Source organism: Sander lucioperca, chromosome 5 (genome assembly GCF_008315115.2).
Source record: "Sander lucioperca isolate FBNREF2018 chromosome 5, SLUC_FBN_1.2, whole genome shotgun sequence".
NCBI classification, from domain to species: domain Eukaryota; kingdom Metazoa; phylum Chordata; class Actinopteri; order Perciformes; family Percidae; genus Sander; species Sander lucioperca.
The window spans coordinates 8498328-8511585 of record NC_050177.1 but is presented as its reverse complement, the minus strand read 5'-3'; the positions used below and the strand labels follow the sequence as shown (position 1 = coordinate 8511585).

At 40.4% G+C, this 13258-nt stretch overlaps 1 protein-coding gene across 2 annotated transcripts in view; it reads right to left on the bottom strand.

The window, feature by feature from the left end:
• The window catches only part of esamb (endothelial cell adhesion molecule b), a 65048-nt gene extending 54410 nt beyond the window's left edge, over nt 1-10638 (bottom strand). For both annotated transcript variants that reach the window (XM_031296398.2, XM_031296399.2), the window contains exon 1: nt 10278-10638. In XM_031296398.2, the coding sequence (XP_031152258.1) occupies nt 10278-10332 (55 nt within the window). In that variant the 5' untranslated portion in view covers nt 10333-10638. The remainder of the gene's footprint in view (nt 1-10277) is intronic.
• Nucleotides 10639-13258: the final 2620 nt, after the last annotated feature.

Here is a 13258-nt window from a genome sequence, read left to right as displayed (position 1 = left end):
TACCGGGAACCGAATTTCAGGTACCGGTATCGGTACTGATATTGGTTCAGATGCGAAAGATACCCAACCCTAACAGAGGCTCAGTCCTTTGTTGCAGCGGCTGCGGGTTCGGTTCGGACCTGCAGCCTTTTCCTGCATGTCATCCCCCTCTCTCTCCCACTTTCCTTACTTAATCTTTCCCATCAATAAAAGCCACAAAAAAAAACAAAAAAAAAAAGAACATGAATAACCAAAGACATTTGACAGTCATGGTTAGAGTTTAAACAGGATACCTCTTCTTCTGGATAATACACATTTTCTCTGTTATCAGAGTTCGAGTTCCTGCTTTATAAAAGGTCCCTCACTGAATAAGCGTGACTGTGAGTGTTATTGGACTTTTAAAGTGTGCTGCGGATAGCAAATCACTAATGCAGCACAGCGCCGAACATCAAAGTGAGCCATTCAGCAAGAAAAATGCTGATGAGTTTGTGTGAACATAACGGTTGTGTGCCATATTTTTCTGTCCGATGTGGGCGGAACAGGGACAGTTCATTTAATGTGCATCAGATAAAATGTGCAAACTTATATTTATATATATTTTTGCTGTAATGGTGATGAGAAATGCAGGAGGATGAGAAAGACTGTCCCCTCAATCGCAGCCTAATTCACTGTCAAATCTTAGCAGTTTTTTAGGGCTGCCCCCTGAAAGTCCAATATTCGAATCATCAGTCAGGCTCAGACCTGAGTTTCCGTTGTCCGGTAATTACCGGTCATTGACCGGAAAAAAAATGATAAGGGCCGAAAATTCTAATTGTATCCAGTCAGAATGACCGGTGGAAATAATTCCATCTGCACGATTTGAATTGTGTTAATATAGTTACAGTAATTTTCATATCTTTCGTTCTATTAACAATAACTGTAATGAACAATATTTTTTCATTTAGAAATAACTGTAGACTGTAGTGTATGCAATAAAGGAAGACCTATATGTCGTGTTCTCACTCTGATTGACTGCAGAAGACTACCGTAGAGTTACAACAAACGGCGACAAGGAAGCGGGAAAGTGAAAGCCCAAGCCCTGGTGAAACAGGAAAATATTGTGAATTACTTTATAACACCAAGCAGCGGCCGGTCGTAAATTAAGCCAAGAAATTGCCAGCGAGGACGAGTCGGCACCAGCTACAGTCCCTCTCATTAATGTTAACAACACAGACGCACATCGAGACACCACATATGAGGACAGCTCTCCGCCGTTACGGAGGTTTGACTTTGTCAACAGCCTGCGAGGTTCTTATTGGGATTACGGTGAAATCTATCCGGAGTGGGTCAAACTGGCCAAGGTAGCATGCGTAAAACCCGTCGACAGTGTGCCAGCAGAGAGAGGTTTCTCCCTGCAGCACCACATCAAACAACAACAGCGCAGCGGATTTACAGGCTGAGTATCTTCCAGGATCACCTTTTTTCTTCTACCTGCAGTGAAGGTCAGCCATGAGGGCTTAGGCTATGGTGTCCCATGGGGATCAGCACTCCCCACACATCCTCTTCATATAATATTAGCCTCAGTGGGACCAACACGAGGGAGGGTCTCTAAACTTTAGGATTTAGGATACATAGGATGTACCTTACCCCTAGAAGGCACCATTCTATGAAGATTATTACATCTCCCAATTGGGACCTATGTCCACTCGATGCCCTGGGGCCGTTTATGCATATGTACTGGGAATGCCCCGATGTGGTTAGGTCCAGGAAGATGATATTTCTCACTTCAAGTGACATGCTTAAAGTTAGGATTAAACTCTCTCCAACTTTGCTCCTACTAAATGATGACTCCTGTTTAGATTTGTCTGTACTGCAGAGACGCATCTTATGGGCTGGTCTCACGGCAGCTAAGAAGATGTTGGCCTTGAGATGGCAGCCGCCACATACCTTAACCTAGCAGCAACGGGCCAACTCACTTCTTGAAATTGTTTCTATGGAGTGGTCCGTGGTCACGAATGCATGGCGCAAGCTAGGGCTGCAGCTATCGATTATTTTAGTCCATCGATTAAATCTGATAAGAAATAATTTTGTTTTATTGAAGAGCAACAATAACTTTCAGAACTACAAGTTTCAACCTGAGACTCATCTGTATATAGGCCTATATGTAAATATTAGTTATACTCAAACTATTTATTTATATATTTGATTACAATGTCACACAGCTAGCTCTGTTACACTTACGCTAGTAGATTGTTGATCAGCTGTTTCTCTGTGAAGAGAGAGAGTGAGAGAAAATGGTGCGCAACTGTCAGCTGTTTTTCCGAAGGGATAGTCAACAAGTCGGCTCTTTAGATTAAATTGTGGTCACCACTACATATTTTCTTGTCTTTGATTTTGGTTGTTACGTTTGGTGTAGTTTCATCGTCTATACGACTCCGATTTATTTTTGTCGGGTCCGCTTCATGGAATGGAGGATTGATTCAAGTCAGCACTTGATAATGTTATGAGCCAGTTTGTCTGTACTGTAGTTTGTATTATTTTATTTCCTCACCCAAACGAATGGAAAATAGGCCTATTTTAATTCAGATCGGTACAATTACGTGCACTGATTTAATTCTTTTACCTTCTCTGCCTGTAGCAAGTGGCCTACATTTCAATATAAATAGTATAAGGCTGAATCCCATTTCTCTGTCTCACCCTTCCCCTTCGTCTTACCCCTAGCCCTTGTCCCTCGAAACAGAGTGGTAAGGGCTAGGGGTGAAAATATACCCCTATGAAATGAGACACCACTTGGTTATGGTTAAGTCATCATACATCGTCGCTAGCTGGCTGCTACATCACCAGAGGCGACAAGTATTGATCACAAACTTCCAAGATGCCGTCTGCAAGTGTGTGTATGTCGATTACGTGTCATATGCATTTATGTATTTTATAGTTCTTTTATGTTTACTTTGGTGGTGGTGCAGATGCAGATTAGAACCATAACTTACATTCAGTCAGTATAAAAAAGGCACTCAAATGTATAAAACTCAAAAAAGACCACAAAACAAAAAAATACAGCTATTCTGAAATTCCAGATCACAGCCTGATGCCTGTTGGCCAGTAACCTTTCCCTCCAACTGTCATACAGGACGGTATATGTAAAGCACGTATCGATGTCTCCAAAGCAAGTAGTGTTATGCATTGATATCAAACGAAATTCGCTGCTAATGGAGTTTAGTTAAAACTGTAGACATGCATGGAGTCCATTCAAGGCACAGAAATGCAGGACTGTCTTCAAATAAGCAATGTAACGTTAGCCTAGCAAACTAGAGATTTTTTAAAAAAACGTTCCAATTAAGAACATGATTGCAAATTAGGGCTGTCAATCGATTAAAAAAAAATTAATTAATTGCACAATTTGCTGTAATTAATCGCGATTAATCGCTTTTTAAAATTAAGACTGAAGCTTGTAATAATGGATATTTAAATGCTAAATCACTTAACTTTGCAAATATGAAAAAAAAAAAAAAAAAAAAAAAAAGGAAAGATTCTGCTAAGTTCAGAATGTTTAATATCTTTCAGAACAACAGCAGCAACAATTTGGCTTAGTCCTGCTTTAGTACAGACTAATCTGGCAGAACATGCAACCATCTTCCAGGAACCCCAACCAGCAATTTCAAACAGAATATACTTCACTCCCCACACATTGCATGTTACGAGCACTGTCAGTGCCAAGTGTGGTTAACTTTTCCTTGATTTTCCATTCTTTTACGACATCCAGAAAATGATCAGCACACGCTAAAGCATAGTGTCACTCTTCTGTTTTACTTACAGTTAGTGCGAACGATTGCAGATTCCATTCATTATCAATGAAGTGCGCTGTGACGCTTAAGTAGTTGTCATTGTTCACAAAAGTCCAATGGTCACCTGTAAGAACCTGTTCTTTGCTTGCTCAAGCATGTTGATCTTCCGTGCCCTCTCGCTTTCATACAAAGTGTGTATTCTTGACACGATGGTTCCTCTCGAGGGGAGATTATAAGAGGTGTCTCCCGATGCAATATAGCTTCTCACTTACAAGCTTCATTATTCGGCCGCGAGTACCACACTCCTGTAATGTAGCTAGATTGCCGAAGCACTTTAGATTTAGTTAGGGTAGGTGTTTTGAGGTGATATTTCAAGGACAAATTACTTCTGTGTTATTTAATTCGGCCTTGCAAACTGCGCAGATTACTTTTGTTTTTTCCAAAAGATCCGTCAGGTAAGTTTTTAAAGTGAAATTGTCCACCCAAAACTCCCTGCCTACCCATCTTGATCCAGGATGGCGTTTTAGCACCACACGTCGTCTACGGTTTGGTGGGTGGCACCATGTACGTCATAGGTCAGGTCATAGGTCAGCCGCCACATGAAGTAAACAAACACAGCTGCGTTAATTTCGTTAATTTTTAAATATTTAACTCGTTAAAAAAAATTAGCGCAAAAATTAACGCGTTAAATTTGACAGCCCTATTGCAAATATATATGTACAGGACTGTGTAGAGCACAAAAGACTGTCGTAATTTTTAAATCAATTATTTAAGCCGAAAATATACTTACATTTATGGGACTCTCTGGTTGATCTGTCTGACATTGATGCCGGTTGCGCAGTGTATTCTGGGTACTTTGCTTGGTTTTAAGGGCTATCTAGCCCCTCCCCTTAGCCCTACCCCTCAATCAAAACGAGAATTGGGATAGCCCTTACTCTCATGTGAACTTGCAAAAATAAAGGGGGAAGGGGTAAGACAGAGAAATGAGATTCAGCCTTAATCTACATCCCTTGATGATATACTTTATATAGCCTGCCTATCAATTGATGTTAAGCCCAATAAACACAGAACATTTGTGACTGGAAGTTTTTGCATTCAACTGTTAAAATGAAACCTTACAGGTCACATGACCCGCACCAATGTTTTTTCTAGCGGAAACTCTGGCTCAGACATAACGTTATCATCTGCCTTCTGCTCAGAAGTGGTGACTTTTCAGCTCACAGCAACTTAAGATAGTATTTTTCTCTTTTATTTTATGTTATATTGTGTTGCCTCTAAGTGAAATGCTGAGTAAATTTAAGTTGGGCTTTTATTAAGGGTAAAAACAGAAGATGTGAAGCTAGCATTGTTATTTGGCTACATTAGTTAGCAAGCATTAGCTCTGAGGGCTAACTTTGGCTTGTTAACTATTACCTGAACGTCTTTGTCACTCTGAACGTCCTGCGGCCGCCAACCACCGTTAAAAAAATCTGGCAGTTTAATAAAGCGTTGCTTGATACTCCATATGAAAAAAGGAACGAATAGTCGATTATTTTGTGTTGAAAAGCCGAATTGAATGACAAAATTCTGAGTCGGGTACAGCCCTAGAGTTTATATAACAGACTATAAAAATCTGTACTGTGTCAGTGTTAACATGATCGCACATCCTTCAAAGTTAACTTGGCACATTCAGATTGTTTTAATCACCTGATAACGCTAACCCCAACGTCACATTAGCTCAGTGAGCTGGTAAGCTCCAATCAACAGCTGTCAACCTGCACTACTGTGACTGTCACTCGGTATAGAATGAAGTTGAACAGGCAGCAACCGTTGTGTGTAGATCAGTGCACTGCCGTCCTCTTTGTGTGGCGACAAGCATGAGCCATTTAATTTGACCTATTTTTACATCTTTAGGTAGCACCACCGGGTCCTTCTGCCTCTGTGCCTTCTGCAGGGTTCTTTTTGTGGACCGGATCAATTAGGCTCCCACACACTAGCGTCATTGTAGCAAATGTAACCGTTCAGGAAACTGGTGGCATTTACCAGTCAGAGAAGATAAATTCAGCTCAATAAAGGGACTCAGAAGATGTACGTCAGGATGTTTTCTCAGCAGCAGATTGTTCAGGTGACGAGGAAGAAAGATGGCTGATTTGTTTGCCTTTGAAGATGATTTTTTTTCCCCGATATTTTTGTCTTTATTTGAGAAAGTAGAGGCAGAGTGGAAACGAGGGAATAGAGGTTTATGAGGGGTAAAGAAATACAAACAAGCCAGACTGCCCCCCCCCCCATCCCAGAATAGACAGGCAGTGTAGCCAGACCATAGTCCAGCACTGACACAGCACTGTAGAGATAGGTCTGGCAATGCGAGACTAGTAAAACCGTATCCTCCACCACCCAAATATATCTTCCGTTCATAAGTTTATTTAGCCGCTTGACCTGTTGCACGGCCGTTATTAAGAAGCATGTTGCATTTAGTACAGTTTATGGACTTAATTCCCTGAGTTAGACAGGAAGCAGCCACAAAACAGCTGCAACAGACTACAATAACATGCAGGCAGCATGCAACATGTATACAAGTGCAAGGTAATGTATGGTAGGGATGCCACAGTGAGGACATTTTCCCACCAGTTAATAAACCGTGACAGATTACACCGTAAACGCACCACAGCTGTGGATAAAACGTGAATGTTTCTTTTCAGTCAACTCTTTCATGTTGCTATCGGAAGGAATGAGCAAGGATTAGCCTATATCAGCAGTCAATCTAATTTAGTCTATATCCACGACGTTCCACTTCCCGGATTGCTCTGTTGCTGAAGGAAATTCTGCCGGATACTCATTTAGGCCGGATATCCGTTGCCTTGGACTTTCTTTATGTTGGCATTTTAAACTCAGGTCGATTTATGAGGACTATGGTTAACTTTTTCTCAGATCTCTGCAGGGTAAATCCAGACAGCTAGCTAGACTCTCTGTTCAATTGAGTTTTCTGTTGTACGACTAAAACAACCTTTCAACGTACACGTTCCACGATTGTGATTGGTTTCAAGAAAGGCCAATAAACCAGAGCCATCATCTTTTCTCCCATCCCAGAATGCTGTGTGGACTAGCCAGACCCTCCTCCGCAGGGCTGTGGAGGAAGGTCTGGCAATGCGAGACTAATCTAACTATTCCTCAAGATGTTCGCTAAAGGAATAGCATTGATCGACATTTTAGCTTCTTCTCTCAAACTAAACTCAGACAATGATCAGTATTTTAGTGAACGAGTGTGCAAATCCAGCTTCTGAATGACTGTTGTGGAGAGCACAGGTAGCTGCGCTAATGCTAGCTGAGCAGGATGGTCAGAGAGAAGCAGAGTTTGGAAATTGCAGCTGGATTTACTGAGGAGAGGCAGTGTTCTGTATTACTGCAGATTATTGTTACATGGACGAGGGTGTATGTGTGTGTGTGTGTGTGTAAACTTCCATCAGCTTATGAAGGCCACCATATGTGTCTGAAAGCTCTGGAAAATGCATGTCCATGGACCTTGTGATAAGATTGTAAAATTACTATTACTTTTCTAACTAAAACTTCTTCCAATTCGACTTCACCCGCTATTACACACAAACTTTGGTATCTAAAAGCACAAACTCAAAGGCAGCTTGACTGACTTATTCTTAGTCTGTGACTTTGACATGTGCTCTTTCAGATATCTTCCAGATCTCTAAATGACTAAGACTCTGGTAGCTGCCGAGGCTAGCTAATGAGAAGCTTTGCACTAATAGTTCATTCTCATGCAGCACCCTGCCAGGAATGCTGCTTGTTCCAACGACCGACCAATTTAGTGTTTAGTTAATCGTGCAATACATAATCAGAAATGTTCTAAGCTCTGTGAGTGATTCTGTGAAAAGGGACTATAGCTAGCTCGCAAACATCAGCTTACACCAGAGCCAAGTCTCATTACAAACCAGCCGTCACTGAACACAATCGGCTGAAGACATGACAATATTTTAATAGCCAGGCTGAAGAGAAAGGCATTTTTACAAGAGGGGGGTGAGGTTGACATGCTAACTTACTCTACATTCAGACTGGTGGAAGCCAAGTCACCTTCTCACTGTCCTCAGGCCAGTTTGAGCTATCTGATGGGCCGCGTGTGTAGCTTATGTATGGTACAAATAGAAAGTGATTTATTAGATTTATTGCTGTCAGTCTTTATAATGTGTTTGTCATCTGTCTTAGATCATCAAAAATGAAAGGATCCTGCAGGCTGCTAAGTATTAAGGGATTTATTTTAGCCTTCAGTAGACAATTAGCTATGGGTCTTCTCATGTAAAGCCATTGGACTGCTCTGTTTATCAATACAAGCTGGGTCTACTATACTCATGTGAAGTTGGACAGACAGTCTTGTGCTGCAGTTTCTTGACTCACTAATTATGGCGTTTCTGACAGGCAGGATTGTGTGTGTGTGTGTGTTTTTTTTTAAAAGGCTTAGCTGCTGTCAGAAATGTGAAAATAAATCCATCATGCAAATTTTAAAAATCCATTCGATCATCAGAACATGAAGCGACCGAAGTTGCTAGTCAGTGAGCCGCAAACTGAGTTCATTTTTTTCATTCCATTTAGCAGTTGCATCGAATCAAAGGACGGCAGATGCAATGTCACACCACAGTGGTTTCCATGCAGAAGCCCATAAGAAAAACACTAATTTTGAGTCAGGTGTCCTCTGCATTGTAAAAGGACATCATGCACACTTTCTAAGTAATTTAAGCACTCAAAAGTGAGTTAAAGATGGATATAATGTCCTCTTTCTGTCTTTTCCAATGCTGCTCCTCTGTGGAACCTGAGTTTGAACCAAACAAATCCTGACATAAAAAGACACAAGCTGTAACAAACTCTGATTTCCACACTGGAGGAAAGCCAACATCTGGGAAGAAATGATTCCACAGCACAGTTCACAAGAGCAAGGTTGGCCAAGTCAGAAAAACCTAAAGGGCTTCTTTGAGTTCTGAATGATGCAGAATATCTGTTGATAAGAGTATTTAAACATGCATATTGTTTGTGTTGGTTTGTGATTATGTAAAGTAATAGCATCCTGATTGTTCTCAGTTTTGGCTCCAAATGAATTGTTTACAGTCCAAACACACAAATGTGTGCATTTTGTTTAACATTTGGTGTAAATTTGTGGTATTATTTATGAGTTATTCTGCCAAATTGTGTGAATTCTTTATCAGTTTATCAATGAATTCATCGCCAATCACATGCATGCAACTCATACCAGTAAAAAGCCAGTAAACCTGTGACCTAAGTGACCCGAAATGTCAGTTGGGATGTCTCCTCCAGATTTTGTTTAAATGGCATCCTCCTCTTTGAGGTAGACTTGTGCTTGTATGTTATTTCCAACCTCACAAGGGACAATAACCATAACTTCAATTCATTTCAGAGCATTCAACCATGCAACAACATTATGCCCTCTTAAGATGAAGAGTACTTTGCTGTGCTTAAAAAAAAAAAAACACACAAGCCACAGCAGCAGCCACAGCGATCAAAATTACATATTTCATGAAATGTCAGCGTGCTTGTTCCTGCATTTGAATTCTAAATTTCGCTGGGGTTAGAGGAGGAGGAGGAGGAGGAGAATTGAGGGGGGTTCAGACTAGAGATGGTCCGATACCATTTTTTGCTTCCCGATACCGATTCCAATACCTGAGCTTGCGTATCGGCTGATCCCGAGTTCTGATCCGATACCAGTGTGTCATATATTTTATTATGTTTTAACAACTGTATACTACTATCCCTGTATGGATGTGATATGATTTCGATCTTTGTCGTCGGTCTGGCTCAAATTAAAAACTCTTTGTGAAACATGAACAAACACAAACATTGAATGCCACAGTCTTTTATTATCCAGTTTGACAGTCAGTTATAACGGAAAAAGAACATAAATAAAACTATTTTAATGTAGATTTTCTTAGGGCTTTATTACGTTGTATCGGATCGGTGCATAAACTCCAGTACTTCCCGATACCAGCGTTTTAGGCAGTATCAGAGGCAATACCGATACTGGTATCGGTAGTTCAGACTGACACATCTTTGGCATCTGAGCAGGCTAATAGCTGCTCCTAACTGCCGATAATGTGATTCTGAGTGATGCATTTGAGTACATTTACAGACAATCGGGATTTGAACCTGTTAATGCAGACGTGTCAAAGGTCATACAGCTACAGTGCAAACTCCATTTTCTTTATTGTATTACCTTCACTGACTAAATGCATCCCGATTTAAACCGTTTAAACTCACACAAGCCGATTCCTTTATGGAATAAGTTGGTTAAAAGACAAATTGTGTTGTTTATGACTTACTAATTGGTTAAAAAAAAAAGTGGAAGTTTGATGACAGGAAAAGCTTTGATGAGGAGAAACCACTTTTTTTTTTTCCCCCTCATTAATATTGTTCGAAATGTATCGGCTAGGTTATGTAGGCTATCACTTTCCACAACGCTAACAAGACTGCCACAGGACCGGACAGGCTGCCACGTGCAGCGGCACGCGGCTTAACGCCTGTCGAGTGAATTAATTGACTTACCTTGAAAAATCCATAAGAACACGAGCATGGCACTAAGTCTTGTCTTTATCTCCATGGCGCAACATCCACCGGCTGCTCCAGCACCGGGAGCACCGAGAGCGTCTTTTAAGTTGAACACCAAACACTGTGCCTTCGCCCCTCAACGCGCTGCTTAATTGTCTTCAACTGTAACAATTAAGTGTCCGCTGCACAAACCAGAGAGGCGACGTGTGCAAGTGAAGCTTTCTCTACTCTTCTTCCCATCCCGCCAACAAACACACGCTGTCATCACAGAGCGTAACCGGCTGGCCGCTCCGCTCGCATTTACTTTCCAAACCACATCAAGACAGAGCATAAAGCGTTCAGGTTTTCTTCTTCTTCCCTTTCTGTGTTGAACCCGACCTGGTTGACCGCTCCTTCCCCTCCTCCTTCTCCTCCTCCTCACCCAGTAAAGTGTGTGTAGGAGCTGACACCTGCCTGGCTGCCTGGCTGCTCGGTAACGCCCCCTGGAAACTAAACCTTAACTGCAGCACGTCAATCAACACATATATATCTGTTCCTTATTAGCAGTGGTGCAGTATTTTACAGTCTGAATTACTTGAGTAAAAGTAGGCCTACAAGTATTTTACCAGAAGATGACTTTAGTAGAAGTTAAAGTCACCTTTACAGAATATTACTTGAGTAAAAGTCGTAACCATCCTGTTGTCCTCGGGTCAAATTTGACCCGTTTAAAAAGTTTCTACATCAGAAATTTGGGTTTCTTTCAAGCTGAGTGTCCCGAAAATAAAACGGTTGGTTCCATGCAACGCTCTTTGCAAGTAAAGTTAATGATCAGGTCACTACCTTTCAAAAACAGCATCCCGAAACTAAACTTTGACATATCTGTGATCTCATCCATCAACATGTGCTCCTCTGATCTCTTTCTAAGAATCTAATTCTAAGAAAAAAATGTAAAACTAGTTGTTACAAGTTGGTATTAGTGGTTTATATAATGGTGGTAGTGGTGTTGGGGGGGGGGGGGGTTGTTCATTTTCAGTTTTGACCCGGGAGGACAACAAGTTCATAGTCTACAGGAAGACAACACAAGGGTTAAAGTAGGCTATCTGATATTTACTGTGCTAAGTATCAAAAGGCATTTTATGATATTAAATGTAGGCTTCTTAACTATTAAAAGTACAAGTAATAAAAAAAAAAAAACTCTGATTATTAACTTTGATTGTGGCTTCCTTATAGTGAAGCATAATCTTGAGGGTTTCCACACCTTCTTAAACCTCAAATTCAAAGTCTGACATCAACAAAGAGAAAAACTGAAACTAAATTTGAATTTTTTTTTTGTGAGAAGAACCATTCACTCCAGTGGTGTAGTCTAATGTATTGTAGTGGGAATACTGTATTATATATATATATATATATATATATATATATATATATATATATATATATATATATGCCAGAATCTGCCTTTGGTGGAGGGGGGCCATATCATAGTGGGAGATCTGGGTGTCCTCCCCCAGGGATGTCTTGAGCATCAACGACTTCATTTCCTGTATTCGGATACACTTTTATGCACCAATTTATGGTGGAAATACCTATATTTAGCCTATGTGAAGAAAGTAAAACACAGATGACAATTCAAAAGATATCAAAAATATAATGGAAAGTATGTCGTTGCGTGTCATTGGGCATTTTTAAGTGGGTATATGGAAATCCTGGAGCTTTCTTAGTGGGTATACTGCGTATACCTGTGTATGACGTAGACTACACCACTGATTCACTCTAACGTACGAAAACATTTCTTGCAAGTAATGAGTAACGAAGATGCTTAGGGGAACTGTAGTGGAGTAAAAGTATACATTTCATTTAGGATATGTAGTGGAGTAAAGGTAAAAGTTTCCAGAAATATAAATAACGAAGTAAAGTACAGATACGTGAAAATTCTACTTAAGTACAGTAACAAAGTATTTGTACTTTGTTTCAGCTGCAGTAACAAAGTATTTGTACTTTGTTACATTACAACACTGCAGTGTTGGAAGAAGTATTCAGATCCTTTACTTAAGTAAAAGTACTAATACCACACTGTGAAAAATACAAGTCCTGAAAATGTTGAAAGTATGTAAGTATCATCAGAAAAATGTACTTAAAGTATTAAAAGTTAAAGTATTAAAAATAAAAGTACTTAATACAGAAAAATCCTCACATTTTAGAAACTGGAAACGATCAAAACTGTTCTGTCATTCAACTTAGTGTTGAGTGTCAGAGAATAAATAAAGAATAAATATAGTTTGGCGTGTGTGCGCACACACACACACACACACACACACACACACACACACACACACACACACACACACACACACACACACACACACACACACACAGGATAAAGATGGAGAAAAGGGATAGAATTGTGCTGTGTTGCTCTTATAACCACACCAGTACACTTCTGCATCACTGCAACAAGCTGAAGTTAAGACATTAATGTACTTAAACCTGCATTCATTTATTAATCTGTCCACTTGGGGGCAGCTGAAACAATCTGTAAAATCAGCACTGACATCATCACCTTTTAAGTCGATATGTCAAGCTTGCGGGTGGTTGTGGATCAGAGGTAGAGCGGGGTCGGCCCCTCAACCACAAGATTGGTGGTTCAATCCCAGGCTCCTCCAGCTACATGTCAAAGTGTCTTTGTACGAGACACTGATCCCCAAGTTGCTGTATGTGTATGTGTCCACTGCTCCTAATACTTAGGATAGGATAGGAGATTGAATTTCACTTCACTGAACTGTACGATTGTATGTGACAAATAATAATCATTCGTTTAGAGTCATGTTTGTGTCCATCTGATGAATTCATGTCCAATATTCACTCTCCTTTAGCTTTGTTTTTGTGTCTTTCTACCAACTCCTGAGGAAAATATCTCGCTCCTCAGCTGCTAAATTCTCCACTCAACAAGTTCTCCAGCGAGTCGCTTACTTTGTTTGACCACTGTTTTGTGTAGAGCA